The sequence below is a fragment of the Crocuta crocuta genome, unplaced genomic scaffold (assembly GCF_008692635.1).
Source record: "Crocuta crocuta isolate KB4526 unplaced genomic scaffold, BGI_CrCroc_1.0 scaffold388, whole genome shotgun sequence".
Lineage (NCBI taxonomy): Eukaryota > Metazoa > Chordata > Mammalia > Carnivora > Hyaenidae > Crocuta > Crocuta crocuta.
In genome coordinates this window covers 991,013-1,018,845 of record NW_027528867.1, presented here as the reverse complement: position 1 = coordinate 1,018,845, position 27,833 = coordinate 991,013, and the positions used below count along the sequence as shown (strand labels likewise).

Genomic DNA, 27,833 nt, shown 5'->3' with positions numbered 1-27,833 from the left:
TGCCCTCTCTGAGGCTCGAACTCAGGACCTTCAGATTATGAGACTGACGCGCTGCCCACTGCGCCAAGAGGGCCGCTGAAGTCAGGGACTTCTTTATCACTAAAGAGAAGTGCCTACAGCCCCTTCCGCCGCCCGAGCTACCTACTCGCGTCCATCTCTCCCGGCAGAGACCCGGGAGTCCCCGCCGCTACGTGCGGACACACGGGGTTGGAGGGTCGCTTTCCCGGGAGAGGAGCGGCGTTGGCGGACGGAATGCGTCCCGGGCCCCGGCAGCCCTGCGCGGAGCCGGCCCCGAGCAGCCGCGCGCCCGTCAGGTGCACAGCTTCCGAGGATGACCCCGCCGGCGCGCTCGGACCCTCAGAGGGCACGCGCCTGGCTCCGGCGGAGGGCAGGTGCCAGAGGCTGTCCGAGCCGAGGTGTTCAGTCCTGACAGCGACCGGCTGGCGCGTGGGCGGACGGACCTGAGGCTCGCGGTGCTGACGGCGGGAACCGAGGCCGGAGGGGCTGGAACCGGCTGCGGGTAGGCGGCAGGGGGCGCCCCTGAGCCAGGGGTGGGTAGTGCCCTGGTGGCGGGCGGGCGGGGACTGAGCGGGATGAGGACGAGAGTGGGGCTGAGGGTGTTTGGGGGTGTGAGGTCTCCTGGCCCAGGTTGGGAATGGGGTGGGAGTGACGTAGTGGAAGCGAGAGAAGATTCTAGAAGACTCTTGGGAGTTGAATTCAGTAGGAAAACACAGGGAAGAAATTATGGTTACCTTGGACCTGACAGTTTATTAAACTCTGTGTTTTAGTAACCTCTTAACAATAATATACTCCTTAATTAAATAGGGGCATCTCTCTCTCTCTTTTTAATGTTTTATTTATTTTTGAGAGAGAGAGAGAGAGGCAGCGTGAGCAGGGGAGGGTCAAAGAGAGAGGGAGACACAACCCGAAGACAGGCTCCAGGCTCTGAGCTAGCTGTCAGCACAGAGCCCGATGCGGGGCTCGAACCCACAAACCGTGAGATCATGACCTGAGCGGAAGTCGGAGGCTCAACCGACTGAGCCACCCAGGCGCCCCGGGGCATCTCTCGTGAAGGGCAGAAGAGGCATCATTTCCACCAAGCAGGGTTTCACATTCCATTGTGATAAAAATGCGGGGTGGGTGGGTGATTGGATGGGTGGGCAGAACATACAACCATTTCCAAGGAGGCCTTCCTTCCTTATTCCTGCCCCGACTTCTTTATTCCTGCAGGGAACTTTCTGCTGTGGATTCCCAGAAGGGATGGCTTCCAGAGACTCATCTCCCATCCCATTTACCCAGCGATTATTACGTGGTAAGAGCATTGGGTTAGACTTGCCAGCTTATTGGTTCCCCAGCTCTTGAGGAATTCTTGCGTTCGCCAGAGTAATAAATAATATGTTTTCATATCTGGTAGGACTAGCCCCTTCCTCCTATTTGTGTCTTTAAGGGTTTTGGTGCTCAGTTGGAAACAGGTTTCAGGCTGCCTCTGGTATCACAGTTCCCACTGATTCCCTCCCTTACTGCCCCGATTTCCTAGGGCGCTCAGTGCCTGTAGCACAGCCTGGGGTTCGAGGTTGTTCTCAGTTGCTCCTTGTATGTTTGTCCTGCCTCCGTTGACTGGGTGTTCTGTGATCCAGGGACAGGATCTGAGCCACCCTAAGTACACCACATTCAGAAGGATGGTTGGTGGGGGCCGTAGGCCCCACCCCAAGCCACCTTCAGCCGCCATTTGCTGCCCAGACTCTGAGCTGGAGGGAGAGTGTGCACTGAGCAAAGAGCACTGCATGGAGAGCCAGCGGCTTCGCTTTGGTTTTCTCTCAGTCCCTCCCCAACCTTGGCTTTGTGGCTTCTCCTCCCTTTCATCCTGGGGTGGCACAAATTCTGCCCCCAGAATTGGAGGTGAAAACTTGGCTGCAAGACAGGCAACCCCCCAGCCGCAGGGATTCTCAGGCACTGTCAGCGCTGTGAAGCCCAAGCTTTCGCCGTGAGTAGCTGCAGAGGGCAGGACACGATTTGTTCTAGCAGTCTCTCTAAACACATTTTGCAGGGCATCCTGTTACTGAGGCTTGAGCGGTTCCTCACTGCCCATTAGGGGAAATAGCCGTCGGGGCCCTGCAGTGATAAGGCTGACCCTCGGCTGCCTAGCCGGACGCGACAGACTGTCCCGCAGAACCACCCAGGTCCTTCCTGCCTTCCTCCCTTTCTGTGTGCTCATCCTAATCTCATTCCGGGACTTTCTTGCACGGTGGCCTGGAACTAGCAAAGATGTTTCTCTGTCTTCGTCACTTCTCCCCAACCTTTGCTATTTCCCTGAGGCGATCGATTTTCTTTCTTTGGGGGCAGAGGTTGGTTTGGAATTTTTCTGGGTCCTCTGCAGCAGGTACAAAAGAACTATTTTAGTTTATTGATGGGGCCTGAGAGGGGAGAGCCTGAGAGCAGAGGCAGGTGCAGCAGGGGGTGGGGGCGCACCGGAAGGAGTCAGTGTTGGAGCTGCCCCAGGACTTGGGGGTGCGGGCGGGAGTGAGGGGCTGAGGGGGAAAGCAGGCACCAGGGAATGTGTGGCGAGGCCCTGCCTTCTCTGTTTCCCCGGGACCTTCCCACTGTCTTCTTCATTACTGAAATCTTGGCCTCTTCACTCTTAGTTCAGATATGATGCCTGCCCCGACCCCCTCCCTTGATTCTTCAGTTGGTATTTGATCTTCCCCTCTGTTCCACTCCAGCTCTGCTCATCACAGGTTATGCTTGGGACACCCAACAGGTCATAACCTCTGAGGAGGCTGACAGGTTTATCTTCTCAGATTCTGTCCCCACTGTCCCCACCGCCATGCCTTTTACATAAAATCCATTCCTTCAAGGTGTTTCTTGAGTCCATGATTTCAGGGGCACAGTGAGAGGAAAAAACTGCTTTGTGTGTCCTGGGCCCCTGATGGGACTTCATTGACAGGGTCCTGGGATTCTGCGGGGGGGCACTAGTAAAGAAAGGAGACCCTCCCCCCTCCCCCCCCAAGCGCCTGGGAGGGGCAGAGTCATGAAATCTACCAGTATGCAAAGTGAAGCTGCCAAGGGTCTCGGGAAGGGGCACCTGCAGTTTTCCAGCCCTTCCTCCAGGAGGCAGCCTTGCATTGCCTCTGACACCTAAATGCTTTGCAGGGGATGCCAAGCATCTTGCCTGTGAGACTTGGACTCCGGTTTCCGTTTTGACATTGACTGGCTGCGTGAGCTGAAGAAAGTCTCCTCGCTTTCAGGGTTTGTTTCTCCTCTGTGAAGCAACAGGATCAATCCCCTTCCAGCTTATTCTGGGATACTGACATCCCATAAATCTCCAGGGCTGGCGCCATTCTACTTCTCATAATGCCTTTAGAAGACCAGGTCTTAGAAACAACTGTGCGTGCCTTCCAGAGTCACATGCCTCTGTTCATCTCCAGGTCTGCCGTGATTGGTTGTCTTAATCTCTCTGTTCCCGTAAAATGGTGATCATACCCGAATCTACCTTGCTGGGCTGCTGGCAGATTGAAGGAAGACATTGTTCTAGAATGTGCCGTATCCACCTAGCATGGAGCGGCAGCTGTGAGGACTGTTACTCATCTCTGCTCGTTTGACCACTGTGAGCTGGAGGACCTTTTCTGGCTTCGCTGAGCTTCCTTCCTCACTGCTGGTGTGGAGGGTCCAGCAATTCTCGAGCGCCCCTGTGAGAGTAGCAGCAGTCCCCAGAGCCACCACATCCTGATCCTGTTGGTTATATTCCCCTGGTTCCCAAACCCGGCTGCACATCAGAATAACTGTGGAATGCTGGCTCTTCATCTATGAAAAGCACTTCTTTTCGGTGTTACATTCATTGTAAATTTCGAAGTTACTTCTAGAACTGGGAGGAGCTGAACTAAAAAGGTCGTTTTATAGGAGGAAATAGTGTAGGCAATGGTCTTTATTTTTTTTTTTAATTTTTAAAATTTTAATGTTTTATTTATTTCTGAGCGAGAGACAGCGTGAGCAGGGGAGGGTCAGAGAGAGAGGGAGACTCAGAATCCGAAACAGGCTCCAGGCTCTGAGCTGGCTGTCAGCACAGAGCCCGACGCGGGGCTCGAACCCACAAACTGCGAGATCGTGACCTGAGCCGACGTCGGATACTTAACCTACTGAGCCACGCAGGTGCCCCTAGGCAATGGTCTTTATAGTGGTCAGATAGTTTCTTAAAACCCAAACCTCAGATTGTTGTCTGCATGCACCCTCTTGGGCAAAAGGAAGTTCTTACTCAGGGGAGGCACAGATTGTGTCTTCTAAGTGGGTCTAAGGGAACTATATGTGGAAGCATGGGGGTGGGGGGTACAGGGGTCCTCCTGGGAGCGGCTGTGGGCGTCTCAGTGGAGTGGGCACCTTTGTTTTGGCGTGATCATGGAAATCACGGAGATGACAGGCAGTCTGTGACATCCAGCTCTTTAGAGGAGGATTCCTTGCATCCCTTGGTGAGACCCCAGCTGTGCCTGCTAGGAGGCATGCCATGCACTTGAGGCCCCGGATGACCCCTAGGAACTGGTTTTGGGGCCTCCAGTCCAGGTGGAGCTGCTTCAGCGAGAAGAATAAGACCCTGCAGGTTGGTGCTGGGAGCCAGATTTCACCCATTTTGATGGTTGGGCTAGAGGAGCTCTCTGGTCACTGAGGGTGTCTTTTAGGAAGTTTTTGGTGACTTCTTACTTCTTGGAGCTGTTTTAGGGACATGGTTTGTTGATAGTGAAGTTCATATGAAAAATAAATCTGCTAGAATATCCAGGGAAACACCGAAGCATTGAAAAGAAAGATGGTCTTTTAATGTCTTGTTCACAGGACATTAACACAAATCATAAAGCCCCTGTAATGAAAGCAGTGAGGCTGTGGCACATGAATAGACAGACCAGTGGAAGAGAATAGAAAGTACAGAAATAAACCTAAGTACAAATGGAAACTTCATGTATGGCAAAGGTGGATCCCCAATCTCAGAGGCAACGATAGGCTTTTTAATAAATGGTGCTGCAAAACTGGGGAGTCATTTCAATAGATAAAGTTAAATCCATAACACAATCATGCAGAAGAATATGCTCAAGTGGATCATGAATTTAAATGTAAAAAAGGAAACCATAGTAAGTACTAGTGGGAAGGACAAAAAGTATGGGTGAATTCCACTTGACCTCAGTGTTAGGAAGGGATTTCAAACCATGACTCTGAATCCAGAGGCAATTAAATGAGTCATTTGGACATGGCAAAACGCACCATATACAAAGGAAAAAGACAACTAAGAAATTGGGAGAAATGATTTGCAACACTCAAAACTAAGGGCTTCGCTACGAAGAGCTAAAATCCCTAATAGTAGAGAACTCGTAAAAGTTGAAGCACAGAGGATGAATGATCCAAAAGAAAAATGAGAAAAGGCTTGAACAGACAATTCACACACAATGCACAAATTAAAAGGGTCCTCAAACATATGAAAACATATAAAAGCATGAAATCATAAGCAGAGACATGTAAATTAAAACCACCGAGTGCTGGATGGTAACCTGAATTGGCTCCTGGAACATGTAAAAACACCATGAATGAGCAGCTGGCTAAATCTGAATGAAGTCTGTAGATTAAACATATCCATGTTAATTTCCTGGTTTCGATCATTGTGTTAACAGTTACATAAATGTTAACATCTGGAGAAGATGGGTGAAGGGCATGTGGGAACTTTATTATTGTCAAACTATTTTGTAAGTCTGAAAATTAAAAGAAAAAGTGAAAAATTAAAAATGAATAAAAGTGGAAACCCTTGGGTCTTCCTCCAGAGATTCTGATTCGGTAAATCTTTTTTTTTTTAAATTTTTAATGCTTTTTATTTATTTCTAAGAGAGAGAGAGACAGCGTGAGCAGGGGAGGGTCAGAGAGAGAGGGAGTCACAGACTGAAACAGGCTCCAGGCTCTGAGCTGGCAGTCAGCACAGGGCCCGACGCGGGGCACGAACCCATGAACTGCGAGATCATGACCTGAGCGAAAGTTGGACGCTTAACCGACTAAGCCACCCGGGTGCCCCCTGATTCAGTAAATCTTAGACACGGGGCTAGGGGTTGTATTTTTAACAAACTCCCTAGGTGTTTCTAGTATTCCAGTGTAGAGTCCCCCGGATCAGGTGAACTTAAACATCTCTTTTACTCATTGTGCTCAAGAAATATTTGAGTGACTAGTCAGTATTCAAACAGAATAAACACATGAATCAATAAAAACAGGGCAGGCGTGATGTCTGCATGACAAGGGGCATGGTGGCCGGGCTGTGGTGTGGGCAATTTCATGGTTCTGTGTCAGGAAGTACACAGAACTTCCAGGCTAATTTAAAAAAAATTTTTTAATGTTTATTTTTGAGAGTGAGAACACGTGTGAGCGTGTGAGCAGGAGAGGGGCAGAAAGAGAGGGAGACAGAATCTGAAGCAGGCTCCAGACTCTGAGCTGTCAGCACAGAGCCCAACATTTGGGATTGAACTCACGAGCTGTGAGATCATGACCTGAAGTTGGACGCTTAGCTGACTGAGCCACCCAGGCATCCGAGACTAATACTTTTTAATCAAATGCTCCCTCTGAATCAGACACTTTCTGATTTAACTAAACCCCCAAATTAATTTACTTGTGTGCCAGGGCAGTCAGTTTCGTGGGGATGGAAAATAAGTAGAGTCAGTTCCTGTCCCCAAGTTTATGGTTCACTGGGTAAGATGCACCCTGGGAACTGACTCTGACAGAAGCCAGAGTGTGGTCAAGATTCAAGGGGCTGTGGTGGGTATGGATGAGCGGTTGGTCAGTTGGAATGTTGGGGAATGGAATAGTCCTAGAGGCAGTTGGGAGGCAGTTCCGAGGCGAGAGGGCTGTTGAGGAAGTGAGAAGGCTGCTGGAGAGGGAGGGATGGGTCCAAGGGACAGCTTCCGTCTCAGAGGATGGGTGCAGAGGTGGCACTGTGAGCCGTCGTAGGGGAGCTGGGAGGGCTGACTGGTTTGAGATAGGTGAGTCCGACATTCGCTGTGGTAGGGTCGGTGAGTGGCCCCTGAGAACATGTTGCTGCTCTCCAGGACCCCTCCTGGGGGCGAGAGGCCAGCCTGGCCACACAGAACTAGACTTCTGGATAGAGGGAACCCAGTGCTCTCTTGGAGGTGCGGAGGCTGAGGCTGGAGGACAGGGTCAGGAGCCTGGAGCTGGGTGGGTTTTAGGGGAAGACAGATATCTGCATGCATTTATTCCACGCCTTTGGAAATGTGGGTCTGTTGATCAAAGGAGGAGATGGAGGCTCAAAGCAGACTGAGATGGGTTCCCACGGCAGCCAGAAGGAGGGGCTGTGGAGGGAGAAAGTGTGACTCGAGGGTCCTGGAGGAGCCCGTGTGGAGTCCTGGGCAGTCTCAGTGTGGTATGAAATCGTGCTCAGGGGAGGGGCGTTTGATCCAGCAATCCCAGTCCATTCAGACCCGTAGTGTGTGTACGTGGGAGCTCTGTCCTGGAATTTCCTGCCTTTGAATCTGGAAGGAATAGAACCTGTTTTCAAAGCACGATTGTAGGATTAAATGGCTCACATATGTAAAGTGTTTTCATGTATGTACAGTACTCACAAAGGTTGTCATTTCCTTAAGGAGCAACAGGAGATTGAAGGAGCAAGTCATGGGGCTGCAGAGGCTACCAAGCCAGTGTAAAGCCCCCGAAGCCCTGAGAAGAGCAGGTTTTAAGAAGTAGAACGAGTCGTCGTGATTTCACGCAGCCACTAGATGCCAGGTAGGACCGTGTATTATCACAGACAATTCTCACTGTAACCTTACGAGGGAACTTTTATTTATTTATTTATTTTTAAAATTTTTATTTTTTAATTTTAATTTTTTATTTTTTTTAATTTTACAGNGCCCTTGGGTTAGAGACTGGCATCCCATGGAGATGGTCATTTGCAGGATACTTTCAAGGGCTGAGGCTCTGCTAAATGCTGGTGACCTTAAGCTGTCCCCACCCTTCTGGACAGTGCAGGTCGAAAAAAATTTTTTTAATGTTTATTTATTTAGTTTGAGAGAGCAAGAGAGGCAGAGAGAGAGAGAGAGGTAGAGAGAGAATCCCAAGCAGGCTCCGTGCTGTCCATGCAGAGCCTGATGTGGGGCTCGATCCCACGAACCATGAGGCCATGGTTCAAGAGTTGGACGCTTAACCAGCCGAGTCATCTAGTTGCCCCTGGAGTGCAGGTTGATCAGAGCTGGGGCAGAGAAACTGGGTATCATTTGTCCTGGGAATCCTTGTAGGCACACTTTTTACTATGTCTCTTTCCTGCTTCCAACGTTTCAGCTGCCTCCTGGGCAATTCTCCTTCTTGCACTGTCCTCCAGACCCCTCCTGAGCCTTCCGGCTCCATGTCTTTGCTTCTTAACTCCCTCTCTCCATGGGGATCCTGTCCCTCCCTCCCCACTTCCTCTTGTCGTGCACTGGCCCAGAGTGAACTTGCTCCTTCCTCCTAACTTGTAGAGAAACTTCCCTCAGCATGACTCCTTTGGATCTTTTCTGGTTCCCTGGGACAATTTCCCTTGCTTAGGGGCAAAGGATGGTTTAGATTCTTCTGAATCCCCTGCGTAAGAAATTTGTCCCACGTATTGAATTCTCTAGTGTCCACAAAGCAGACAGGCTTTTGTGCAGGGTTCAGGAAGCCATGTGTTCCTCAGCAGGGCCGAGGTAAGAGGGCTGGGGGAGTCACAGGAATCCCACCAGACACGAACCTGGCCAGAGAGGCCAGCCAGGAGAGGTGGGGGGATTCTTGAAGTGGACAGCCGTCGTGACCCATAGTGAGTTAGGAGGAAGAACAGGAGGAAGGGGAAGCAGTTGGGACAAGGAACAAGTGAGTGGGGGCATTGGCTGTGTCTGTTCCTGCCCCCAGAAATGCCTCTCCCCTCTCTCCACGTCCGTCTGCCTTTGTTTCCTCTTCAGAGCTCACCACGTCTGCCACTAGAGCCCCTCTGATCCATTTCCTTGGTACCTGATCGGTCCTCCATCCCGCGGCTCTCAACCTCTGTCAGATCTTTGCTTCACTGTTTCCTTGGTTATCTGTCTCATTCTGGAGACTCCACGGGGCCCGGAACAGTGGCTTGTCATTTCTGGTTCTTAAAGTACCAGACCCAGTGGCTGGGCCGCAGAAAGCCCTCAGTACGTGGTGCTGACTGGACACATGCATGGGTGCAGCAAGAGAGAAAAAGTAGAGCGCCGTGAGCATGACTCTCCCGCTAGCGGGGAGCCTGGGGACTTCCCCTGGGTTGTCAAGAATGAAATGAGAAAATCCCCAGGATGGAGTGTGCCCTGAACCCAGCCCTCAGCTTTCCTGGGCAGGGACCCCAAGAAATCTGAGAGGCAGACCTGAGGCTTGGGTCGCTTAGCAATTAGACAGCAGGGGGCGCTCTGGCCCCACCTAGGTCCCCACTTCTGGTGCTCCAATCCTCCCCATCTTGAGCAGAAATGCTGATTTCAGTGGCAGGATGCCCACAAGTCAGCACTGATGCACTTGGCCTGGCTCCTCTTAGCTGGGCTGAGTGTGAGGGAAGGAGACCCTCATCTTCACGGCCTGTTCTCTGGGATGAAAAGTAAGAAGGTTCTGATGATGCCACCAGCTCACAAATACACTAAGACCCCGGGGCCAAGGGTGCAAGTCTATTCCTGACTTTGACACATTTGACTGTCTATGTGATCTTGACACATTCACTTCCCCTCTCTGGGCCTATTTCTTCTCCACCACATGGCAGGGTCCATAGTTTCCAGCCTATTCCAGGATCCAGAAACCCCCAAATCATGCCGGGATGTGGTGGTGCTCTGTAGACCATCCATCCTTTGTGGCCTCAGACAGTGCCTTTAGGGGACCAGAGTCCAGAAAAGCCACCTTCCCCTGCTGTGGGGACTGGTCCTGAACTGAGCATTTCCCATCCCCTTCCCAGAAGCCACCTGTGCATGACTGGGAGTTATAAGATAGCCAGTCAAGGGAAGGAGCTGGAGCCTCTGAAGAGATGAGCCCAAACTGGGTCCAGATGTGGGTAGTATTGTACACACATGGCAAATGGGTAATGTCTAAATGGAGTTGGCTGTTGTTTTCTGACACAGAAGTTTTATTAAAAATTTTTTTAAAATCTTTATTTTTGAGAGTGAGACAGAAAGGGACAGAGTGTGAGCAAGGGAGAGGCAGACACAGAATCTGAAACAGGCTCCAGGCTCTGAGCTGTCAGCCCAGAGCCTGACACGGGGCTCAAAGCCATGAACTGTGAGATCACGACCTGAGCCAAAGTCGGATGCTTAACCAGCTGAGCCACCCAGGCGCCCCTGAAACAGAAACTTTAGATTTGAATATGTGTATTTGCAAACTGTGAGGAAAATGTGCAGTTGCATGCAGTTTCCTGCCTGTCACAGGCCTCCAGGGATGCGCAGGTGCCATGCTGGGCAGTTTTCAAAGGAAGCCGAGGGTGAGACTGAAGAGTGACCGCCAGGAAGTGAGGACGGAGGATGAGTCCCGAGGCACAGTCGCAGCTGGAGGAGAGTAAAGTTGGTCCCTCACAGCAACTAGCCCGACTGCCCCCTGAGCAACCTCTTGCTATGAGACAAAAGCAGAGGCAGATTCAGGGAACCAAGGAGAGGTTTAATGGAGGGAAAATGAGGAAACCTTGGGGACTCACCATCATTTATTATTTTCCAGATATTGGCTGGCTGTGGGCCTCTGAGGAGTGCTGAGACGGGCCTGGTACAAGTCTGGGTGGGCAGCTTTGGTGGTTGCAGATGCACAGGTTTCTCGGAGCTGACGTGCTGGCTCCACGAATCGGCTGCTGGTGCGGCGGTCACATTCACAGGTGAGCGCGGTTGGACATGAGAAGGATCTGACCTAGACCGCGGCTTCCTGTCCTGCCCGATCCCAGGGCAGCAGCTGCCCAGACCTGCAACTCGGGAGAATCAGAGCACAGTCCCTCTCCCTGAAAACTCAGTGGTCACGGGGAGGGTGCCTCCTCTGCTCTATGCCAGGTGTCCACGTCCACGCTGTCCTCTGGAGCCGCTGTCCCTGCTGAGGCCAGTATGATAGGGTGTCTGGCCAGGCATCTTTGATGACTTCTCTCCCAGTGAGTGGAGGGCGGCCAAGGCGTGTGAACCCCATGGAAAGCCTGACTGGTGTCAGAGCGCCTGGCATCCACTGCCATCCTGAACCTGGAGCGCCCCGGCCATGCCTGTGGCTCTCACTCGCTGGCTGTGTCACCTCTCTGTAGCCCTGTCCTTCTCTGTCACATAGTGATCTGATCTGATTGGATGGCTGTGATGTTTAAATGAGCCAATACATGGCAGAAGTTCTTTAGAGCAGGGTTTCTTTTACTTAGAAGGATAAAAACAAAAAAAACAAAAAACAGGAATACTCCCTAAGAAGACTCCCTGACCTCAGTATCTTTGGGTGACTGATATTGGGGGAGTATTCAATGATGTCAGGGACTGGTGAACCACCGCATCCCAAGCTGCAAAGCCTTGTGTCCCTGTCTGTATGCACAAGTAGCTTTCCCCCTCAAGCACAGAATCTATGACTAAGATGCTCAAAGGGTCATGACTCAAGATTAGATGCCTTGGGTTCAAGTATCTTTATTCCTGACCAGAGTCTCTCAGCCTCAGCACTATTGACATTTGGGGCCGGATAGCTCTTTGTCGCAGGAGAAGGGGAGGAGGCATCCTGTGCATTGTACGATGATCAGCAGCATCTGGAGCTCTTCCCCAGGAGAGGCTGGTTGTGACAACCAAAAATGTCACCAGATATTGCTAAATGTCCTCCGGGAGGGGAGAGGGGGACAAATTGCCTCCGGAGGAGAACTCCTGCCTTGCAATGTTGCCTTTCTATGTTGTGAGCCCACAGTGAGTGGCTGGCTGTGCTGAAGTCCATACACCAAGATTACTTTTCTGAACCTCAGTGTGTCTGGCTACTTTTGTGAGCTGTCTGGAGGGTCCAATGACATCTTGACAGGGTTTTTCAAAGTTGATGGACCATAGCCTTCCCAAACCCCAGCCCTGTTTGACATAAATTACTGCTTCCTTAACCTGGCTGGGCAGCTGGATCAATTGGAACTTGATTTTTATTGTATTTCTTTTCACTTAAACCTAAAGGGTTTTTAGAGCATTAAATACATTAAATCACTCAGTCGTTTATGATTAAACCTGAGTTACGATGAAAATTAAACAGTTCATTCTGTGGAGAACAAGATCTTGAGGTAATCTTCTTTTGTGGTGAATACATTTTTTTTACCACCACAAACCTCAAACTGGTAGTTCCTCATTCAGGGAAAGGACCAGAGAAGGGTTTTAGGGAGAAGGCCCAGTAGGAAGCAGATATGGTAGAAGAATTGGAAGCACTTGAGGTCCCCTCTGTTTAGCAGGTGGTCTCAAGGTGCCCTTGTGGCGGGAGGCATCCAGTCTATGATGAGGGTCTTTGACCTCCCACCTTTTAAATGATTAATCCTCCTCCATAGGTGAGTAAGGTTCAACTCTCCTTCTCTTGCTTAGCTCCTTGTATGTCTGCTCTAACACCTCCCCAGGAATTCTTGTGTTACTNGCTCCTGGAGCTTGCTTTTGGACATTCCTTCCATTGTGGGTTTGCTGGCACATTGGTCTCATCATTGGGACTGTGATGCCTGGTCGTAGACTGCAGAAGCAAGCTTTGGAAATGCTGCATTTGCAGCAAGCTCCAGGTGATGGATTGCCACTGATGGAGGAGGCCAGGGGCTGCTTTTGGCCCTGAGTCTCTCCTCCGCCTGGTGGGGTTTGGGGATCTTGTCACTGACCCCAAGTATAAGAATCCATACAGAATCTGGCTCTTGGAGATGCGTGTCTGTAACATTGAGTGTGGCTGTATGAGTCCCCTTGGCATTTGTGTGGACCTGGACTGTCATCTGCACAGCTTGTCCTGTGAGTTCAATGATAAGGATTCCAGCTAGCCCCTTGTGACACCACCACGGCAGTGCCATGACAAAGGTAACACACAGAGGTTTCCAGGGTTGGTAAGGGTTGTGCACCACAGCATCGATATTAAATGTTTTAAAGGCAATGAGCCGGTTCTTCAGGGCCAGTGTGGCTATTATCCTAGAGTTTCTCAATGATGCACTAGGACGCTGCATTGTGTAGACCAAGTCGATGCTGTGGATCGTCATAGCTGTGGGAGATTCTGTTTCCCAGATGGGTGTGGCAGCCACGGGGCTGGGGTATCTGGTTTGAAGTTAGTTGCGGATGGCCCCTCTGAGAAGGAGTCTCTTCAGGCTGGGCAAACTACACTGAAGACTGCGGTGCAAATTGTCGTAACAGCGTGGAGTCCTCCCATTTGCTGTGTGGACAGTAGAGCTGGTGTTGGAGGAGGGTGCGGCCATACCTGTGAGGGTGCGGCTGCAATCTCCTCATTCTCATCTGGAAGAGCCAGGAGGCTTGGGGGAGGGGGGGGGACGATGCTGACTGGGTTGGCCCAGGATTGGCCCTTTTTGTGTCCCCTGAGCTGGTTCCTCTTTGACACTGTGACGGACTCGGTGGCTTTCCTGTGCTTCCCTGTAGAAGTGAAGGGTTTGGGCGCAACACAGATAGGGGTCGGGAGCTGAGGCCTCAGATGAGCCCAGGACTAGGTGTGAAGTGTGCTCAGCAGGCCTTGACCCTAGTCTAGGCTAAGCTGCTCTCAGAAGGGACAAGGAGGATCTTACAGTTTGGCTCATTGTTGGTGCTGGGAAGAAACAGTGTGAGCAGTGGTCTTTATAGTGCTCACACCGTTTTTTAAAACCCCAAACCTCAGATTGTTGTCTGCATGTACCCTCTTGGGCAAAAGGAAGTTCTTACTTGGGGAAAGTGGGGATTGTATTTCTCAGGAGGTCTAAGAACCAAAGGTAGAAGGACAGGAGGTCCTTTGGGTGGGACAGTGGTCTCCCCACTGGGCTGCGCATCTTAGTCTTAGACATTATGGAAATTGTGGAAACAACAGGTGGCCTATGACATCCAGCTCTTCAGAGGAGAAGGATTCCTTGTCTCTATTGGTGGGACCCCACCGGTGCCTGCTAGGAGCCATGCCATGCACTTGAGGCCCCACATGGCCCCTAGGAATTGGTATCGTGGCTTTCAGGTCTACGGTGGTCTCCTTCAGCAAGAAGAGAAAGACTGCACAGGCTGACTCATTATTGGTGCTGGGAGCCGGGTCTCACCTGTTTTGGAGGCTGGGCCAGAGGAGCGCTGTGGTGGTTGAGGGTGCTTCCCTTCCAGGAAGTTTCTGGTGACTGCTTACTTCTTGGAGCTGTTTTGAGGGATACTGTTTGTTGAAGTCTGTCTCTCTCTCTTGGTGTGTTTGTCCTACAGCATATCTCCAATTGGCACGTCCCCTCTTCTCTGTGGCAAAAGCTCTTTTAACATCCTGTGTTGTGAATGAGGGTTTCGTGGCTTCCTTGTTTACAATACAAATGTAGATTTTAGAGCATCTTTCTTGTTTAAAATTTTTTTTTCTCCAGGTGTTGGACTTTCTGCTGATTCATTTTCACTTCCTCAAGCAGCTTCTGCTCTTTCTCCTTCTTGATCAACTGTGTGTGCCTGAATGTGACTTGTTGCCCATGGCCTTCATTTGGGCCTGTGTGGTGTTGTCTTCATGTTCCAAGTGGGCACTGACTGAATGCAGGGAGCACATCCTTCATTGCTTTACATTTTCTTCCAGTTCTTGCCCGCCGGACACATGATCTCACTGGGGATTGGAAGGCTGCATCTCTTTCAAAGCACTCTCTTTCTTCCTGACTCTGTTTTGCAGAGCCCTGACTTGCTGCTGGTGGCCTTCTGAAGGCTTGTGTGATGTTCTTCTCAATTTTTTTGGTAGCGTGTGGGCCGTACATCTTTTTTGTCCTTTGTGCTATGGCATAGTGATGTCCCCCTCTCCTTTTGGAACAGAAAAGGTTGCCCCTCTCCAACCATTGTGGACAGTATTTTGTCCTGCGATGATTGTGATCTGACATGATCATCTGACTTTGTATTTTCTCATCCTGGGATTCAGCTGCTTTCTGACTTGTGGCACATTGGATGCTGGGGTATTGTTGGGAGTCGTGGTAAATGGCATGAGGAATTGGTGTTTATGCACAGACTGTGTCCAGTCTCTTTGGTGGAGGGGTGCTGGGCGGGTGTTAACTCTCCAGAACTTTCCCAGCCTCCTCACCTTTTTGGGCCAATTTCTTTTGCCTGTAGCTCTTCATCTCCTTACCCTTTAAGCCAACTATGGCTTCAGCTGCAGAGTCTTCAGTGAAATATCCTGTCTTCTGAGGAGTCAATGATTTTTTCGAAACCAGAGGCCAAGAAGAGTGACCCTGGAAAAGGAGTCATGAGCAGCAGCCCCTTCCCAGGACTCACAGAGGCCACCTTCAGAGTGAGACTGTCACCTCTAGTCTGTGACTCCAGGGGGCAGCTGGCACCCCATCAGCTTCCCCTTTCTGTGAGCTGACAGTAACCCCCCTCCCCTGGGAGACATGCGGCCCTGTCCCCAGCTGCCACCAAGCCAGGTGGGCTGCTCGGGATTTTGTGATTCAGAGCCTAGTTTTGTCTTCAGGAAGAACTCTTCAGAACTTTACTTTGGGTTTTAAAACTACCATTCAGAAACCTTGCTTTTCCTTTAACCTTTCAGTTCTGTTTGCAGTTTCTGCTCTTAACACATTTTAGCTGTCCCTTTCATGGGGAGTTGGTGAGATTCTGGGTCCTGTTTGGAGCCGTTGATGGTGAGAACCAACCCCCTCCCCATGGCAAGACAAGCTGACGGGCTGCTGCCCCACTGACCAGAACTGGGCACTGATGGCCAGCCTGTCCCACCCTGCCCTGGGCTGGTGGCTTCCAGCTCATTTCTCTCTCCATGTCCCAGGAGGGTGGGTGGGCTGTCTCTGCTCTGTTTAATGCTCTGCTGTCATTGTCTTGAAATTCTTCATAATTTTTGGAAGGAGGAAGCTGTGTGTTTTCTTTTAGCACTGGGAAGAAGAGGCTGGGGTTGAGGAAAGCGAATGCAGATGGGAAGGGAAGGAGCCATCTTAAAATCAGTGGGATGAATAGGATGAGATTAGGCATTCTCTATGGGACTCAAGAAGGCAAGAACAGCCAAGTGATTATTTGCTTTCTCATCAGACTGGGAGACCCAGGCGGGCAGGGATGGACCTGCTCTGGTTCTTCACTCGATGACCCCTAGTGTGGGTGTAGCATGACTCACCGCCCGTACCGAATGCTCCAAAGAACAGTTGTGGGAACGGTGGCAGACTTCATAACCGAGCTGAATGACAGTGGGATGTGCTTCTTTGGCAAGGGGCAAGTTTCCTCCCTGTCAGCACAATGGTTAGACAGCCCCTCACTTGGTGTTGATCACTGATATTTCTCTTGTTGGTTTCACATGGTGGAGCATGCGCCCTTTGGTACATACATGACTGTGGCCCTGAACTCGTGGATCATTGGGTGCCTTCCGAAGAACTTTGTTCTCTCAGCCTTTGGCCGTCCGGTCAGGATTCTTTGTGTCTCTGCTAGGTTCCTTTTTCCTAACCTCCACTGCCTCCCCAACTGGGCACCATGGCACTCAAGCTCATGCACCTCAAAAATGCCCATTGGACAGGATGACAGATGCTTCCTGCACATGCTCCCCACCCTCCGCCAGCACTCCCACCCTCATCCCTGCAACTGAACAAACTCTTTGGCCGCTGTTGGTGATCTGAACATAATAAAAATACTTGCACTGCTCTTGAGCAATCTGCCGACCTCCACCTGCCTTCCCTACCCTAGGCCACCCATGCCCCTTTGCTCCTTTACCATGCCTGGATTTGCTGGAGAAAATCCTCCAGGTGAGGCATCTTCAGGAAGGGACATGGTGCTGGGAGCCTGTGAGAGGTTCTCTGTGTGGTGTCCACTCCGTCCTGCGCAGCTGCAGCTGGGTGGGGGAGCCCACAGGTATTTTCCTTTGGGTTGGGGGTGTGGGAACACTCCTCAGTTCCTGGCAGATCATTATCCGTGGTCTGTGCAAGGTCCTTCTCTTGGTGTTTTATTCCTTTGGATGAGATTTCCCATGGCCATTCCTCCCTCTTCCAGGGAGACTGTCTTTCTGGAATGCCCAATGGGTGTCTTTTGTCTTTTCTCTTTTTTAATGCTCTGACAAAACATCATTGCTATCTTGTGCATAAGCTCTTTTAATTCACATAAAAGATGGTATTGTTATGCCATTTCTCATTCTGTTGCCTTTTTCATTCAACACTATGTTTCAAGATGCAATCTTTCCCTCTCCATTCTTAAAACCTTTTGAGAGTACCCAAAGAGCTTTTGTTTATGTGGGTTAAAACTATCAATTCTTGACACATTAGACATCGAAACATACATTTGCATTAAATAGTTATCGATTCATTTGCAAATAGCAATGGTGAACGCATTGCAAATTAACATAGGTAATATTTTAGCATTGTTATAAAAATAGTTTTGACCCTGCAGACTCCTATCCTGTAGTAAAGTGTCAGTTTGTTCCACAATGTGAAAAAGGGCACTATGAAGGACAGAGTTTGGGAAGTGAATTTTATTTATATTACTTTATAAATATCTGCATTGGAAAAGAAACTATGAAATATATTGTATTTCAGCAAAGTTTGCTCAGGTTTGATAGGCTTGCTCCTTGACTTACTGATCATTGCCTGCAATATGGAAGGTTATTCTAGATAGCAGAGATTCTGTGTCTTACCAGGATACTTTTTGGTGCTTTATGTTTAATTTTTCATGTCCTAGAATAGGTGATTTTAAAACACAAAGAACAAAAACTCATCATTTATGAACATTTCCATATTTATACTTTCCTGTTTATTTCGCTTTTTTTTTTTTTTAAAGAAAACTAAGGTATTATTCACCTTTTAAAAGAGCCTTGGTCAGTGGTTTTTATTATTAGGTTGTGCAGCCATCCCCTCCATCTAATTCTGCCCAATTCTAGGTAGAATTCCTAATTAATTAATTTCTAATTGTTAAGGCCCTAATGAATCCCCATTTCCTAATTTAAGCAGTCACTGCCCCTTCCCTCTCACCCCTGCTGCCAGCCCCTGGCCACCATTAATCTACTTTTGTTCTCAATGGATTTGCCTATCATGAACACTTAATATACATGGAGTCACACAATATGTAGCCTTTTTCATTTGGCCTCTTTTACTTAATGTTTTCAAGGTTCATCCATACTGTACTGCTTATCAGTACTTCATTGTATTTTATGGGCAATTAATATCCCATTGTATGGATATAATCGTATTTTGTTCATCCAGTTGATGGACATTGGAATTGCTTTCACTCTTCGACTATTGTGAATAACGCTGCTATGAACACTGTGTGCAAGTTTTTGTGTGAACACGTGTCTTCTAGTACTCTTGGGTCTGTTTACTTTTTTTTTAATATATTTTTAAAATTTATTTCTAGGAGAGAGAGAGACAGCGTGAGCAGGGGAGGGTCAGAGAGAGAGGGAGACACAGACTCTGAAATAGGCTCCAGGCTCTGAGCTGGCAGTCAGCACAGAGCCCGACGTGGGGCTCGAACCCACGAACCGCGAGATCATGACCTAAGTGAAAGTCAGACGCTTAACCGACTAAGCCACCCAGGTGCCCCTGTTTACTTTTAAGTGTTACCCCTTAATGACTTGAATAACCAAAGGGTTTTTCTCAGGCACCTGTGATACAGGTTAATCAAGTGTCCAAATCTCTTCTGACAACTCTTTAGATTTTGTCTNGAGGGGGAGACACAGAATCGGAAGCAGGCTCCAGGCTCTGAGCTAGCTGTCAGCATAGAGCCCGATGCGGGGGTGGAACCCACGAACGTGAATCATGACCTGAGCCGAAGTCGGATGCTTAGCCAACTGAGCCACCCAGGTGCCCCCAACCTATAGTGATCTTTGAGATGCCCCAGAGGAGCCCTGGAAAATCACAAAAGATTTGTGTTTGCTCCTTATTAAAAAGAGAGCTGCTAGAAATAATTCGGTTTGTGTGATGTGTTACTGTTATAAGATTCACACAAGAGGGTTGTCAGATCAGAAGACACATTCCGCCTTCCTGAAGTTAAGCTTACGTGGATGCAATGTTAATGTAAGTATTTTAGAAAATGTGTGTCTGTGTTTTATGAGAAGTCCCTGGAGGTTTGTCAGTGTTCTCACTGCCCATATGATTTTACCCTCAGGGGAAGCACCCGACTAAAGTCTTAGGAACAAGTTCTGTACTATACCCAGATAGAGACGTCTACTCTCCTCCATTCTGAAAATATTGGTTAGAGTAAGAAATTAAACTGTAAGCAGTCTGTGCCACCTTACAGATGGTTTAGTTTAATGCAGCCCTGAAGGCTCTGCTGTAAGCAGCAGGCTGCAGTTTGTGTTTGCAGTGACAAAGGACAATCTTACAGCCTCGTGATAAAGGACTGTACTAGGTACTCCGAACCTTCCAGCCTTTAAAGAATAGACCCTTGGGTGTAGGCTTCTGAGCTGATGTCACTTGAGCAACTCTCAAGACTGTCCCGGTGGACCAAGTCAGGATTTCCAGGACTCTCCATTCCAGAAGCTCTAAGACAGTTTGGTGGAAGCAGACTGCTAATCTAAGATCCAGGGGAGCAAGAATGAAATGATGAGGGGATTTTATTGTGGTTACTTAAATGATTGGTAATGTTTTATTGCTCTATTTTCTGGTTCTGTGAGGAGGCCTGTTCTCTTCCTTGGCTCCCTGTAACCCCCACAATTTAGTAGACTCTGCTTTTGTAAACAGAAATAAGGCATTTAAAAATGACACTCGGTTTCCACTGCTGAGTAGCAGTTTTCGTTTGGATTTCCCTGATGGCTGATGATGTCCCTCTTTTATTTTTTCATGGTTTATGAACATTTATTGAAAGTTTGATCTTTTATCCCATGAGCATCCATCTAGGTCCCTTTTAACTGAATTGCTGCTCTCATAAATGGCCTCTCAGTCTTGAGGTTGGAGGTCAGTCTTGTGTGTGTGTGTGTGTGTGTGTGTGTGTGTGTGTGTTTGCCACTCATATGCACTTCTCAGCATCTTCCCTGCCTCTGCCAGTGGGTCTGTGTGTCAGGTCAGCTCCTCGGCCATGGCAGACGGAGCTGTCCCCTTGAGGAGCCGGCCAGGTTCGGAGGACTCACATCTCTGAAGGAGGAGGCAGTGCACCTAGTGCACCTTCTCTGAAAGGTGAGTGGGACTTCCCAAATTTGGACCCAACTGAGTATACGTGAATCCTGGAGCACTTGGACCCTAAGCCACAGTAGATATGACCCCACAACCGCCATGTAGAGATATTATGGCTCCAGGCACTGCGCACGGTGTGTGTGCGACTAGGATTACCCAGTCCTCACAAATACAGTGAGGAAGATCCATTCTTGCCCACGTTTCATCATGTGACAGGAACACAAATACTAATTAGGAGGTGGACTGTGCCTTTGCTTGTGTAATCACTGCTGCAACCAGTTACCGCGGACTCGGTGCCTTGAAACTACACACATTTATTATCTTATGGCTGTGGAGGTGAGAAGTCTGAAATGGGCTAAAATCAAAGTATTATGGGCTTCTGGAGGCTCCAAGGGAGAATCTGTTTTCCTGCTTTTCCAAGTTTTTAGATGTCTCCTGCTTCTATCTTTAAAGCCAGCAATGGCTGGCTAAGTCTTTCTCGCATTGCATCACTCTGATTTCTGCCTCCCTCTTTCACATCTAAGGACCCTTTTATTAGTTTGGGCCCACGAGGGCAATCTCCCTAAAGTCAGGTGATTAGCAACCCTAATTCCTTCTACCTCCTTAATTCCCCTTTGCCAGGTAAGATGTATTAACTACATCCTGACATATTGTGGGGGGCATAACTCTGGGGAGTTGAGGGGTCCTAGGTGAGGAACCTGGAAGGAATGGTGCCCGTAGGTGTGTGGGTTGAGCAGACCTGGGCAGGACCGGTGTAGGGTGAGCTTGCCACCCTCAGGCACTCCCACTCTGGCTGTGGGAACAGCCGAACACATACCAGGTCAGGTGCTCATGGTGCCCTGGGGAAAGATACTGCCTGGGAGGAGCTATGGAGTGCTGGGGTGCGATGGGCTACAGGTTAACCAGGGTGGGCCTCTCTGAGGAGGTGACGTTTGAGCGAGACTAGAAGGAGAAGAGGAAGGGTGGAGTCTGGGGAAGTGAGGCATCAGGGCCCCTCTGGAGCTGGTCCTGTCTGGCCCTAGAGCTTTATTTCTCACTTGTGAAATAAATGTGAATAAGCCCTCTGTGCTTCATCTCTCCGTGCTTCCTTCCCCCAGATGAGCCGGGCTGCCTTGGACCATCATTTATGTTTTTTTGTTTTTGTTCTTTTTCTGGTAGGAATGCTTACATGGGAATCCCCTACCCCCCCCAACCCCCTAGTCTAAGCTAGGGGCCTCTTTGGTTGCCTTCCCTGGATCCACACCTACCAGGCTGAGTGGGCAGCTTCCTCACCTCTCAGGCCCAGGCATCTTTAAGCTCTCTGCAGGGCAGCCAGGGACTGTCCTATTCACTACTATGCCTCCTGCATCCAGCATCCATCTCAGAGTTGTTGAACACCCAGCACTGTGAACGTGCCATCTGTTTTCTGTTGGGATCTCGCCAGAAACACTAAATACCAGGCCGTGTGTCCCAAATCCTAATTCCTCTGCACCCTTCCCCCAACTTGCTCCTCTCCCACCTGGGTTCCTGGCATCTGCCACGTGTCCAGTTGCTCAAGCCAGCGGCCTGGGAGTCATTCTTGATGGTTTCTCACCTATAGTACTTATCCAGTCCTCAGTAAGCCCCTTTGCTTTAGTCTCAGAGGCAGGTCAGGGATTGATATTTAATCCCCTCCCTCCCCCGCCCCCCCAGCCACTTCATTCATCGGAGTCATCAGCATTTCTCAGCTGTATTACCTCATCCTCCTCGTAAATGGTGCTTTTCCTCTTGCTTCCTGTAGTTTAGTCATCAGAGAGGAGCCAGAGTGGCCTTTAAAATACATTATGTAACTTCTCTGATGTAGCCCCCGATGGCTTCCCTTCACACAATGAGATCCAAAGTCCTTTTTCATGGTCTCCCAACACAGCACCTGACCTGGTCTCGCCTATTCCCCCACCTCATCTGTTCACCCCCAACCTTCATTCTGCTCTTGCCTCAGGGAACTCCTTTCTGAGCATGCCAGAAACTCTTCTACCTCAGGGCCTTTGCACTTGGCTTTTCCTCTGTCTGGACTCTCTTAAGATGGCAGCAAGTTTCACTTCCTCACTTCAGTCTCTGCTTGAAAACCACCTTTTCAGAGAACTTATAATACTAGCACCTCTGCCCTTTCTGTCCTTTTCCCTTGTTGAACTTTTCTTGAGAGCACTTATCACCACTTTACATCATGATATTTTATGTTTATTGGCTTTCACCTGAGAGGATAAGCTCCCGTGGAAGTACTCAATAAATATTTGTTATTGAATGAAGACAACGGAGCAAATGAATACAAGATTCCCACGTGTGTGGCACCCAAGCTGAACACTGGGAAGCAGGGATTCCCAGGGGCAGTGACAGTTACTTNTCTTCTTCCCTGTGTTTTTCTCTGCACGTGTTCTCCTGCCCTCTGGTCGACACCCTCTCCTAGACGCTGAGTTCTGCTCTCTCCGGCATTAGTTCTGGCTTGGTTAGGAATTGCCACCTCTCGCCCCCAAAGCTCGATCACCACCCAGCTTCAATGCCACACACACTGTCTGATGGCCCTGAATGTACATCTCGGGTCCCAGGAGACTCTAACTGGCCTAGTTAGCTGCGAGCAGGTGGATGGAGGTCAGGTGACCTCCTGGGCTGTATCAGGCAGGGTGTGGCTGGGAGAGAAATGAGGCTTCTTCTGATCCCAGTATGCCCCTCCCTGCTCCCACCTTGCTGGTATAGTGCTTCAGTCAGCAGTTCCTAGGAGTTACATCACCCTGAACAAGTTAATGTCTCAGCCCCAGGTTCTGCTTCTGAAAATGTGATCCATCCCGTAGGATTGCTGTGGCATTAAATGAGATAATGCCCAAATGCATCCTGTAGACGGTGAATGACAGCATTTGAAAAAATTAGTTCTCTATTCTAGGATCTCAGCTCTGTAGATTCATGTGAGGCATCTGGTGAGTCTGGGGTAAATTACACTTTGAGGAGGAGAGGTTAAATGTGTGGTGGTCCAGAACTCCTGACTGGAGGTGCCCCCTGCCTGGGGAAGACTACCTAGTCCCACTATTGCCACACCCACTTGGCGTCCCTACTAGAAAGAATGTGGATCCAATCTGTGGGATCCACCCCCTAGCTCTACCCTGCACTGGCTCCCTCTTTGTCAGTAAGAGCTGCTAACTGTAGACAGAAGTCAACCACTAGACCAGAACTAGGTGAGTTTCCACGCAGAACGTTTCCACTTTATTGTCTGTAAACTCTTCTTTGGTAAACAAGGAGACAAGGGACCCACAGTGAAAACGAGCACGCTGAGTCAAGAGGACAAAGGGCCGGCACCCTCCACGAACAGGGACTCTGAGAAGACAGCTATGCCATTAGCAAGGTGTGGGTGGAACTTGGGAGTTTGGGTGGGTTGGTGGCATGGGAAGGAAGGGAGCAGAGCGGGAGGGAAGGGTCCACTGCGAGAGAGACACAGAAGCCTAAATCGTACATGGGAGGAGCTCATGCATCGCAGCGGTGAGGGGCAGGGAAGCTCCGCCCATGCCCCGCCCACCTCCGTTCCGTTGGGGCCCAACTGCAGGCGGAGCAGTTTCCCGGGTCAGGCAGGGGGAGGGTGGAGGGGGCTCCAGGGGGGCCCGTCAGCCACCCTCCCTCCAGCTCCCCTTTCCTGCTCGGCAGGCTGGTGTGTGCAGGTTGCAGGGGCGGAGGAGGGGCGCTCACGATCTCTGGGTCCGGGTAGAAGTGACAGGGCAGCCAGGGCAGGGTTTGGGGGAGGTGGAGAAGCAGCTCCTGCCCCCCACCCCATTTACATGGGGGGCTCGCTGCAGAGGACAATCTCCAGGTCCTTGCGGTAGAGCTTCCCCGCCTCAGCCAAGGACATGACGCTCTTTCTGTAGTTGGTGAGCTGTTGGATATTCATTTCCTAGGAGACAGAGGGAATGAGTAAGAGCCCCTCACTGGATGGCCCCCCAGAACGGCTCACCTAGTAATTCACAAACACTTGGGCCACAGACTTTCTCTTATCCTGTCCCAGCAAAGCATGGGCTTTGGAGTCAGAAAGCTCTGGTTAAACCCTCTCACTCACTGCCTGCATTGCTTTGAGGGAGAGTATTGAACCTTTCTGAGTCTCAGCTGCCTTATCTGTAAGATGGGTACGTAAACTACAGTGTCTGCCTCATTGAGGTGTTAGAATGGTTAGTGGAGGGAATGGACGTGAACACGTAGCGCAGCACCTGACACACGGTATGCACTCCCAAATTGGTAGCTATTGTGACAGCAGCAATTTTTTCTGCATAGTTTGTATCAGGTCCTCTACCACACTGGGCCTCCAGTCCCTCCATCTGGTTCCCTGCATGTGAGGAAGAGAATGCGGAGGAAGCGCCCTGGTCTTGTCTGCAAGGCCCCATGGCCTTTCCTAAACCTCACCCATTTAAACAGGGAATTCTAACTCCTGTCTCCTCCAGCAGCAAAGCTCACCTGCCTACTTCTTGTTCACTAGCTTCTGTGACCTTCAAGGCCCACTAAGGTGACCCATGGACGTATGTCCATTGTCTCAGGTAAAATGGGAGGCCAGCATTAAATAGGACATCAACACCTGATATGCCTTGTGCTGAATACATGCTTTACAATAATTGATTTGAACACAACCAATAGGTCTGAAATATAGCAAGATCATCAATGGCTTATACTGTCTTTCTCTCTCTCTTCCTCTCTCTGGCTCAGACGTACCCTCTCTCCTAATCCACCTCCCCCGCCTCCTTTTTTATCTTGAAAATGTTGGCAGATCTATTTTTTATACCTCCCCTTTCAGGCTGATGGTCTTTATCCCTATTCAACTAATGAGAAGACTTAGTATAAAGATTAAGGTATTTGCCAAAGGGCTGGACCAACTCTACAGCCATAAATATCCTCAGTCTCCTGAGTCCCAAAGTCTTTCTAATCATTTGCCTGGCTCACCTGTCCTCAGTCACCTCTTTTTTTTGGTGCTCAAAGGTCTTTTATCATGTGGTTTCAGGACATCCCTTCACGTGGTCAGTTCCCGGTTTTGTGCCACCCCAAGGGCACTTTGCAAGCATATCTAGCTTTGGGAAGCATCTTCCCTGAAGTTTTGAAGTCCCTGGAAATATCACTGAGTTCATAATACTATCTACCATTCAAATTAGGAGCCAAGGAAGGGACCCCATATATCAACCTGGAACTTGAGATCTGCCCCACCCGCCCACCTCACTGTCGATTCACTGTGGCATCAAGAATCTTAGCAGCATAGGGGCCCCTGGGTGGCTTAGTCGGTTAAGCGTCCGACTTTGGCTCAGGTCATGATCTCACAGTTCGTGGGTTCGAGCCCTGAGTCGGGCTCTGTGCTGACAGCTCAGAACCTGGAGCCTGCTTCAGATTCTGTGTCTCCGTCTCTCTCTGACCCTCCCCTGCTCATGCTGTCTCTCTCTCTCTCAGGAATAAATAAAAAACATTAAAAATTAAAAAAAAACTTAGCAGCATGACGGGACAGGGCTACGCAGTTTCTAGGTCTAGAAGTTCTGCTTGGAGCGGAGGAACACTTTAGTGAGCGGCAGTTGTCTCAGGAGTGGTGAGAAATGCTGAGGTTGGGTCTCCCCAGGAGCCTCAAACATGCATCTGCTCAGAAACCACAGTGCAGTCTTGCACTGTCAAAAGGGAATGTGGGTCTGTCAGGTGAGTTCACAAAGCAGGGCTGCTCCCTTCCCTGCTCTAGGTGCTGCGGCTTCCAGGCCTGGGGCTCTCTCTACCGACTCATCCTCTCCAGCCCCCGGGGCCACGTCTGGAGCTTCGTACAGGTGGCAGGCTCCCAGGTAAACAACTGTATTAATATCTTTGTTCTCAACCTTCGGGGGTTCTTCCTAAACCCAAACCCTGACTCTGTTTCTGTTTCCACACCTCAAGTGAACCTGTGCAGCCATATGAGGTGTAATTTGTGGTAATTAAGAAAGAGCCTAAGTGGATCACTCCCAAGATTTAACGCTTGGCCTCCAGGCTGATCAACCTCAGGTGTACAGCAGGGCCATATGGAGAAGAATAATGCCTCATTAATACAGTTAAAGATATTTTCCATTAGGATGCCCAACACTCCTTGGACACCTAAGGGTGCATAAATCATTTTCTCCTAGAATTTGATGCCAGGAAAAAGTCTGCTGAGTTCAAACAGTTGGTGAATATGTCCTCCTTCCTAAGAAGTATTTGCTTACTGATAATTTATTTTCTGCCTCTTTCAAAAAGCACTTGAAGATAACAAAAACAAATGTAGGATGAAAGAAATGATATTCAGGACAAAGAGGAAGAGGTCAGAAAGCAAATTGGAAGGGGAGACAGACTCAGAGGCTGCGATGATTTTCTCCCCTTGAAATTGAGCAGTAAATTTAGCTCTTGCCTGGCAGCTGAGGCAGTTAGACCCAAGTATAGAGTGTTCATCATCTAATTAAAGAGCAAAACTATTTGCTCAGAGAAAGGCATTTTCCAGGAGGTGAAGGAAGACAGCTACAAAAACAGCTGCCGGATCCTGGTCCACCTGCCACCCCTGGCCCCTCCCGCTCCCCAGGCACCGGGATGAGTCTGTGGAGGGCCACCTGGCGTCTGTCCCTGGAAGCATAGTTCTCCGCCTTTTCTCTGAGGGCAAAAAACGGTTCTGTGTCTCCTATCAGCCTCTTGTTCAGCCCCAGACTATGCAGCTAATTGACTTGGAATATCTTCACCTCCCACTGGCCCCCTCGCTCTCAAATCTCTCCTTGTGCAAAAAGACTTTTTTGATGGCAATTTGGCTGACACTCCATGAGCTGTGCCAGTCAGCTGCCAGTGACCCATCATAGCATCATTCAAAACCGTCAAAAGGTGGAAACAACCCAAGTGGCTGTTGACAGACGAGCAGAAAAACAAAAGACGGTATCGCCGTGCAATGGAATATTACTCAGCCTTAAAAAGGAAGGAAATTCCAACATGGGTGAATCTGGAGGACATTATGCTGAGGGAAGCCGGTCATAGACAAATACCGCATGAGTCCATTTCTAGGAGGCACCAAGAGCAGTCAAATTTGAGACAAAGTGGATTGGTGAGTGCCAGCGGGTGTTGGTGAGGGGGAGGGAGGAGCCGAGAGCAGTTGTTTAATGGGGATAGTGTTTTAGTTTTGAAAGATGCAGAGAGCTCTGGGGGCGCCTGGGTGGCTCTGTCGATTAAGCGGCCAACTTTAGCTCAGGTCATGATCTCACGGCTCATGAGTTCGAGCCTCCGTTGGGCTCTGTGCTGACAGCTCAGAGCCTGGAGCCTGTTTCAGATTCTGTCTCCCTCTCTCCCTGCCCCTCCCCCACTCACACTGTGTCTCTCAAAAATAAATAAATGTTTAAAAAAGTTTTAAAAAAGATGCAGAGGGCTCTGGGCATGTGGTAGTGATGGTTGCCCAACAATGTGGATTACTTAACACTGCTGAATAGTTAATATGGTAAGCTTTGTGTTAAGTCTATTTTATTACAATTAAAAGAAACATAAACCAATCAGCCAATCATCCAACCAGAAAAACAAAACAACCCCAAAACTGGCATTGCCTAGTTATGGGTGATCAGAAGAGCAAAATGAGGGGTACCTGGGTGGCTCAGTCGGTTGAGTGTCTGACTTCAGCCATGATCTCATGGTTCGTGGGTTCAAGCCCTGCATCAGGCTCTGTGCTAACAGCTAG

The 27,833-nt window shown here is 49.5% G+C and overlaps 2 protein-coding genes and 1 non-coding gene across 10 annotated transcripts in view; 1 reads left to right on the top strand and 2 right to left on the bottom strand.

Moving 5' to 3' along the window:
- Positions 1–73, bottom strand: TRNAM-CAU (transfer RNA methionine (anticodon CAU)). Its single transcript has one exon. It is a non-coding gene; the product is annotated as a tRNA-Met (tRNA).
- Positions 74–1,268: 1,195 nt separating this feature from the next.
- The window catches only part of LOC144225171 (uncharacterized), a 48,359-nt gene continuing 21,794 nt past the window's right edge, over positions 1,269–27,833 (top strand). For 3 of the 8 annotated variants that reach the window (XR_013333222.1, XR_013333221.1, XR_013333220.1), the window contains exons 1-5: positions 6,886–6,992; positions 7,611–7,749; positions 10,678–10,828; positions 25,866–25,962; positions 26,809–27,212. Coding sequence is in view for 1 of the 8 variants with exons in the window: in XM_077756341.1 (XP_077612467.1) it covers positions 10,758–10,828; positions 25,866–25,962; positions 26,809–26,973 (333 nt within the window). In the remaining 7 variants the exon portion in view is untranslated. Of the gene's footprint in view, positions 1,313–6,885; positions 6,993–7,610; positions 7,750–10,677; positions 10,829–20,044; positions 20,174–23,413; positions 23,520–25,865; positions 25,963–26,053; positions 27,490–27,833 lie in introns of those variants that run through there. The other 5 variants (XR_013333226.1, XR_013333225.1, XR_013333223.1 and 2 more) reach the window with 5 other exon arrangements.
- The window catches only part of CALB2 (calbindin 2), a 28,036-nt gene continuing 23,556 nt past the window's right edge, over positions 23,354–27,833 (bottom strand). The window contains exon 11 of the mRNA XM_077756340.1: positions 23,354–24,059. Within this exon, the coding sequence (XP_077612466.1) occupies positions 23,943–24,059 (117 nt within the window). The 3' untranslated portion in view covers positions 23,354–23,942. The remainder of the gene's footprint in view (positions 24,060–27,833) is intronic.